Source organism: Lycium ferocissimum, chromosome 9, assembly GCF_029784015.1.
Source record: "Lycium ferocissimum isolate CSIRO_LF1 chromosome 9, AGI_CSIRO_Lferr_CH_V1, whole genome shotgun sequence".
In the NCBI taxonomy this organism is placed as follows: Eukaryota; Viridiplantae; Streptophyta; class Magnoliopsida; order Solanales; family Solanaceae; genus Lycium; species Lycium ferocissimum.
This window is the reverse complement of record NC_081350.1, coordinates 8217293-8225211: the sequence shown is the minus strand read 5'-3', so window position 1 is coordinate 8225211 and position 7919 is coordinate 8217293. Positions and strand designations below refer to the sequence as shown.

Below are 7919 nucleotides of genomic sequence, written 5' to 3'. Positions count from 1 at the left end.
TGCAATAACTAGTGCATCTAACTTCAGTGTTAATTCTAAAATTGATTTCTTGATCTTTTCAGACACAAAAAATTCACATGTTCAGAAGCTACATAGAAATTTTAAAACACAAACTCTCTATTAGTAATTTTTAAACTTTTTAAACTTTGCAATTAATCCCAAGGCCGTCCAAAGAAAATGAAAAATACCATAATTAAAATGGCTTATTGCAAGGTCCGCCCATTCTGTCTTCATGCTCTACTATAATTTTTGGCCCATTTCACCACTAAGACTATGCTTTATATTTCAGGCAACTTTGACACTTGAGAATAACATTACTACTACATATTATCCATGATGAATGGTACTATTTCCGCCAAGGCCCAAAAAAGGAGAGGCAACGGCAGCCCATGTAGTCCGGTGGTAGCCAAGAGTTCGCCATCCACGCAGAGCTCCACCACAAGTGGTGGTGCTCCGGTCAAGTCGAACGTGGGTGGATGGTGTAAAGGCCTAGGTGACTGTTTAATTTTGGGGCCTAAAGTCTCACGCAACATTAAACTTGCACAAGCACCACCATATTATCACCTTCAGAAGGTATATATTGCATATGAATTTAAGTTGTATATTCGAATAGTGCAAAGAATTTTCACTCAGTAGTACTGGTTGGGATATATTTCCTTTTGCTTGTTGTGGTACCTTTGGGGTTTTGGACTAATGCATTATGGTACATGCATGAATTTCTTAGTTAGTCTTCTTAAAACACGGGGGCAAATCTTACATCGATAAACACAGAAAAAATTTGGGTATACAAGGAAGTAAGCATTAGATTTTAGTAACACATTTTAAAACCGTGTCGGTCTAGGTACAAAAGCGAACAACATTACTAGTGGATTAGGCTGTTGCGGTTCTTCACTAGCCAGTGTCAACTATTTTCATGTGAAGATCAGAAACTTGATTTCTATTATGTAGTACTACAAATTACTATAATTAGTTACGGCTAACTAATGAGTTCATGTTTTTTACTGGGAAAAGGTGGAAGAAATAGAGAAGGAATTAGAGCAGGAGAAAGAAATGAAGAGCATGTACAAAATGAGACTGGAAAGGACACAAAATTATTTGAGGTATTGTCTACAGGTGGCACAAGATAATGGGTTTCTGGACTTAATCATCAACAACAAAGAAAAACAACAAGAATCCACTAGTCCTCCCTCAGCTATCATTCATGCCACTGCCAGTCCCCAAACACCACCCCAACAGCAACCCCACTCTGATATCACTTATCTCATTCACCAAGCCAAGTTGAATGGTTGGTACATTGAACCCCATGAGGTACAATCATTATTTTTTTTCTCTTTTTCCTGTTTTCTTAGGAGTAGGAGTTTTTGGACATATAGATTTTGTTTCACATAGTTAATAAGCGAGCAGGGAATTGACTACAAATGAGAAGAAAATCACTTAGATTTGAACTCGTGACACACTACTGTTCCGCTTGTTGTGGCCGGCCTCTTGGCTACTGAATTGTCACATTCGGATTTTCTTGAATTATATTGATACATATATGATATACTTAATGTGCCAAAAGCGAAGGAGTAATTAAGTCGCAGGAGTTAAAAGTTGGGTTAAAAAAAGTTGGATCGGACAGCGGATGATCATGTCACCAAATTTTAAAATCAGCAAGAATTGATTGAAATTTTGATATACCAAGACCCGTTATAAAATTAAGGTTTACATACTAACCTTATAGTAATAATTTTCGTTATTATTCTGTTATATACTGTCAAGAAAAATTCTAATTAACCTCCAAAAGTAATAAGTTTGGTTTGTCGAAGGCTTAAGATTATCTACTCTCGATCTTTCTAAAAGTTCTTAGACAATATTACTGATACACTTAATTGAGCTAGCTTTTCTCATGAAAGTTTTGTTGCAAACTGTTAGATTTTGCTAGTATACTTTCTAGTGAGTTTAATTACTTTTATGCACTGATAGTGTAAATGGTTTCTACTTAAAAGATAACTACAAGTAATCACCTATAAAAAAGTGTAATTAGTAACTTTAAAAATTATACTACAAGTCACTGTTACCTGCTGCAATAGGTTTAAAACTAAAATTCTTTATGCACTATCATTGGAATGGGAACAGATTGAAGTGCAAGAAGAAGTGGCACAAGGAAGCACAGCACGTATATACAGAGGAAGATGGAGAGGATATGAAGTTGCAGTAAAATGTATATTCCCTGAGTTCTTCTTCTGCAATGACAACGGTATCAGCTTCTTTGCCCAAGAGGTCGAGACACTATCCAGGCAACGACACCGTTTCGTGCTTCAGCTAATGGGAGCATGTCTTGATCCACCACACCACGGTTGGATAGTGACAGAGTTATTAGCCATGACACTTAAAGATTGGCTGCATGGTCCTGGAAAAAGAAGAAAACAAAGAGTTGTTCCCCTTCCACCTTTTAAAGAGAGACTTGGAAAAGCAATGGAAATTGCTCAAGGCATGCAATATCTTCATGAGCATAAACCAATGGTGATTCATCGTGATCTTAAACCGAGTAACATTTTCTTGGATGATTCCTTGCATGTTAGGATTGCAGATTTTGGACATGCTAGGTTCTTGAATGATGAAGACAAGGCTTTAACAGGAGAAACAGGTGATCCTTCTAAGTGTTTGTGTATACTTTGCTGTTAATTAGTCTGATTGTTGGTTAAGATAGTACGCTGATCTATATTATCTGTCTTTTAAGATTTTTATAGACCTTTTTAAAAAAAATATTCACTACCTTCGTCCCATTTTAAATGTCTTTTTAGCCAAAAAAAGAATATTTCGAAATAACTACTCCCTCCATCCCAATTTATGTGATATAGTTTGACTAGTCACGGAGTTTAAGAAATAAAGGAATTTTTTTTTAATCTTGTGGTCTAAAATAAGCCAAAGATATTTGGGTGGTTATAGATCATCTCGTTAAGCGTAAAAGGTAAAGTTTAAAGTTAAATTATTGTCAAATAAGGAAATGTATCATTTTTTTTTGGACAGATTAAAAAAGAAAGTGTATCATATAAATTGAGACCGAGGGAGTATCATTTAGAAAATCAAAACATAATTGATAGCACTTTCCAATAAGAAATAAATAAGGATAACCTGATAAATTTTAAACGACACTGAAAATGGGCTGAGAGAGTATTTAATAGCCTTAAGAATGAGACTAGCTAGTTATTGGTCAAAACCACACTTTACCTCTCAAGCATTTTACAACTAAGTAGAGTAATTAACACCAATATTAGTTGTACAGCTAGAGGTGAAAGAAAAAAGTAAATAAATGGCCTCTTATTTTTTGGAAAAACTTTTATCTTGAAACAAATGTAATTAACCAAAACGACCAACCGCATGCAGTGGTTTAAAATAGTCACTATTGGTTGTGTACTTGTTAATTAAGGTAAGAGTACTCATGATTAAACATCAAACTTTTGACATTAAATTTCAGGAACATATGTATACATGGCACCGGAAGTGATTCGGTCAGAACCTTATGATGAAAAGTCGGATGTCTATAGTTTTGGCATAATTCTCAATGAGCTTGTCACTGGAGCATATCCTTACATTGGAACTGATTTTGGTCCTTCTAGGGTACGTATTTGACACCTTTCTTGTGTTACTATCTCTTTTTCTAATTCTTTTCTTTAGAGGAAAACAGAGAGAGAAACGAGAATATTATTAATTACGACTCCCTCCGTTCACTTTTACTTGTCCACTTTAGACTTTTCACGTTGTTTAAGAAATAATAAATGGAGTACATAATTTACTAATGTACCCATATTAATTGATGCATATTTTTATTGGATTTGAAAAATGATTTGAAGTGAGTAATTAATACTATGGGTAAAACAGAAGAAAATAAATTGTCTTCTCTTGATATGCTAAAAGTGACAAGTAAAAGTGAAAATTTATTATTAGAATACGAGACAAGTGAAAGTGAACCGAGGGAGTACTACTGTACTAATTTACTAACACATTATGATGGATAAACAGATAGCATTGGAAGTTGCAGAAAAGGGATTAAGGCCAGAACTTCCAGAACAGGATGAGCAACTTGAAGAGCTGATACAACTCATACGACTCTCGTGGGATGAAGATGTTGCAGTTAGACCTTCTTTTGGAGTTATAACATCTAATTTAAAAAAGATCCAGGAAAAAATACTGCTAGATAATTGTAGCATTTAAATAATGTTTTGTTGAAGTATTGAGATATTTACTGCTATTATTTCTTTTTAATTTAGTATTCTGTTTTTGAAATTTAGTTCTTTAGTTGAGGTAAAATAGGAGTTTATTTAGTACCCTAGTTGAGATAGAATATGAGTCTTTCAGCTATTTATTTCTTTAACGTGAATGAACAAACAACAAAATTTTTTTGGTTCTGTATTTTTGCTCTTCTTTGTAGAAACAAAAATGGTATCAGAGCCTTTTGATCCTATGGGCTTGTGAGTTAGAGAAGACCAAAAAAAGAAAACCTAAAACCCAATACTGTTATGGCTTCAAGCAATTTTTCAATTCATTCACCCCCTATTTTTTCAGGAGAGAATTATCCAATTTGGGCTGTGAGGATGGAAACCTATTTGCGAGCATATGATTTATGGGAAGTGGTAGAGGTTGGCGGAAAGACAAATCCTTTGCCAAATAACCCAACAATGGTGCAGATTAAGAATCACAGAGAAGAGGTTTCGAAAAAATTCAAAGCTTTCTCTTACATTCAGTCATCACTTTCTAATGTGATTTTCATAAGAGTTGTGGCTTGTGAGACTGCAAAGGAGGCTTGGGACAAGTTGCAAGAAGAATTTCAAGGAAGTGACAAGACCAGGCAAATAAGAGTGATAAATCTGAGAAGAGAGTTGAAACTCTCAAAATGAAGGACTCAGAAACCATTGAAGAATTCTCCAACAAGTTGATGAAGGTGTTTAAACCAGATCAGACTTCTAGGAGAAGAGCTTTCAAACACAAGAATCGTTGAAAAAGTTCTTGTGAGTTTGCCGGAAAGATTTGAAGCAAAGATCTCTTCACTCGAAGTTCAAAGGATCTCACAAAAATGTCACCTTCAGAACTTGTACATGCTCTTCAAGCTTAAGAGTAGAGACGATCCTTGAGGCTAGAATAAGTTGTTAAACTGCTCTTCAAGCCAAGTTCAAAGGGAAGATGCAGATGCAAAATGAAGGTAAAAAATCAGATATTTAGACTAATTTTGGTAGAAAAAATCAAGGTGATTCTCGCAATGGATCCCAGAAGAAAGAAAATTTTCCACTGTGTAAGTTATGCAAGAAAACCAATCATAAAGAGGATGATTGTTGGTTTCAAGGGAAGAAATCATCTCTTCAATGTAGATATTGCAAAGGCTCGTCCATGTTGAAAAGTTTTGCAGAGTGAAGAAGGAGCACAAAAAACAAACTCAAAAAGCCAACGTTTCGGAAGTTGAAGACCAGGAGGAGCTTGTGTTTACAACAATGGTAGCGTCGAGATTGGATGAACAAAGCATATGGTTTCTGGATAGTGGTTGCACCAACCACATGGCCAGCAAACAAGAATGTTTTACGAAGGTGGAATCTGCCAAAGGCCTTGTTAAGTTGGCATAAAAGCAAGTTGACAATTACTGGTAAAGGAACTATGGCAATTGAAGATTCCAAAGGTAGTAAATTCATTCAATATGTTTTGTTGGTGCCTGATCTTGATCAAAATCTATTGAGTGGTGGTCAAATACTAGAACAAGATTATGATTTGTGGTTCAAAAATAAAAAATGTGTTGTTACTAATCCTAGTGGCCAAGAAGTGATTACTGTTGAAATAATAAAAAGAAGTTTTGCTTTGAATGTGAACTCAAATTAGGAAGCTTGTCGAAGTAGTAGATGTGAGCAGGATTCAAAATTATGGCGCAAAAGACTTGGCCACCATAATTTGAAATCAATTCAATATGCTCAAAAGCATGATTTAGTGAAGGACTTGCCTGAAATTGAGTTATATTCTGATGTGTGTGAAAGTTGTCAACTAGGAAAGCAACACAAATTGTCCTTTTCAAAGTCTGCAACATGGAGAGCAAGTGAGAAGTTGCAACTGGTCCATTCCGACATTTGTGTTCTAATGAAAACTCCTTCTCTCAATGGCATCAAGTATTTTATTCTGTTTATAGATGATTTCACTCGAATGACTTGGGTATATTTTCTTAAACGAAAGCTTGAAGTGTTTGCTATTTTTAAGAAGTTTAAAGCTTTTTTCTAAAACTCAAAGTGGGTATGTGTTGAAAACTATCAGAACAGACAATGGGAAGGAGTATACTTCAAGTGAAATATATTTATTTTGTGATGATATGGGAATTGAGCCTCAGCTTACAGTCCCTTACTCACCCTAGCAAACTGGAGTTTCTAAAAGGAAAAATCAGTCGGCTCTTGAGATGACCAGGTGTATGATTTAAAAAAAAAAAAGTTGCCAAAGTTCTTTTGGGCAGAAATGGTAAACACACCGATTTATTCACAAAATAGACTGCGAACAAGGGCTGTGAATGGGATGACACCAATTGAAGCTTGGAATGATATAAAACCATCAATAAGGCATCTAAAGGTGTTTGGTTCATCGTGCTATATTCATGTACCAGCTGTCAAATGGAGTAAACTTGACGAAAAAGCTGTAAAAGGAATTTTGGTTGGTTATAACTCTATCTCTAAGGGCTATAGAATTTACAATATTGAATCTGGAATTTTTTTATTAGTAGAGATGTGAAGGTGGATGAAGATGCTTATTGCGATTGGAATATCTCTCATACTTAGACATAGATAATGCATGCATCATGATAACTGAATCGTTTTAACTTGAAATCGTAAACATTCGCCTTAATAGTCAAAAATCAAATAAAGCTTTATACATAGTTTATGAAGTGCAATGACAATGTTTTAAAGATAATACATGATCTACAATGTATATGGAGCTTCTAACAGACTAAGGATTACATAAAAGGAAAACACCTAGACATAAGCCAACCACTGATACAAGAGACTTACCATAATTGGAAGGAGTCAAGTGCTTTATCTTGAATCCCCATATCTGATTTCTCATACCACCTGAAAGAGGAAAACAAAAATATTGTCATGCAAGGTTGGGTACATCAACATCCTACTCACCAAGTATCATTGACTCCCTAATTTATTTAGGGCAAAATTTTAAAAAAAAATTAAAAAATATCATGTTATGAATGTGCAATTACGCCATGTAAGGCATATCATAAGTTAGGAAAACAAATAGGAGTAGTTTAAAACATTCTCAGCGAGCTGAACAGTGGCCTTAGACCTTTTTCATAACATAATATACATAATGTTTGAAACTTTAAGCAAATTAACTTATATCTGTGGTGGAGTACCTAGTGTTACTAATTACATGTGCATAATTCACCATGTGTACCTCAAGGGGTTCGATCTTGACTCAATCAAACAAAGCGTTTCACAACGATGTCCGGTGATTTCGACATAAACTTGGCCAGCAATATATATTATTCCTACCAAGGGAGACTATCTAACCACTCAAACCGATAGTTACGATCATAACCTCAACGTATAGCTTCAAGTATTTGGTCCTTTTGCAAATACCCTATCAGTTATCTAAGGATGCTCTCAAAATATTTTCATATCATTTGTCACCTTTATCCCTTGAACATAATTTTTGTAATTGACTTAATAGCTCAACATATCATTTATTTCATGAAAATGAGTAAGTCCTGAAAATATGTCATGGGACTCGTAGAAATCTTAAGTTTCTTTGAAACACCATTAATGTATGAAATTATAATTATAAGGTTCGAAGTCTTAGCATAAGTAGAATGCAAGTCTTTTAAACATGAACCTATTCACGAATCATTACGAAACATAATATTTCAAAATCATAAGTTCAAACATTTCATAGAACATATGTCA

The 7919-nt window shown here is 34.7% G+C and overlaps 1 protein-coding gene across 1 annotated transcript; it reads left to right on the top strand.

Moving 5' to 3' along the window:
- The first annotated feature begins 336 nt into the window (after window positions 1–336).
- On the top strand, window positions 337–4197 carry LOC132031560 (serine/threonine-protein kinase STY46-like). The gene is made up of 5 exons (XM_059421544.1): window positions 337–573; window positions 1012–1308; window positions 2119–2629; window positions 3461–3603; window positions 4006–4197. The coding sequence occupies exons 1-5, from the start codon at window positions 337–339 to the stop codon at window positions 4195–4197; spliced, it is 1380 nt and encodes a 459-aa protein (XP_059277527.1).
- Window positions 4198–7919: the final 3722 nt, after the last annotated feature.

Excerpts from the sequence above, each read along its gene's own strand:
- LOC132031560 (XM_059421544.1), top strand. The coding sequence starts at position 337 with ATGAATGGTACTATTTCCGCCAAGGCCCAAAAAAGGAGAGGCAACGGC. Across the intron at positions 1,309-2,118 it reads GGTACATTGAACCCCATGAG|ATTGAAGTGCAAGAAGAAGT; the intron begins GTACAATCATTA and ends GAATGGGAACAG. Across the intron at positions 3,604-4,005 it reads CTGATTTTGGTCCTTCTAGG|ATAGCATTGGAAGTTGCAGA; the intron begins GTACGTATTTGA and ends ATGGATAAACAG.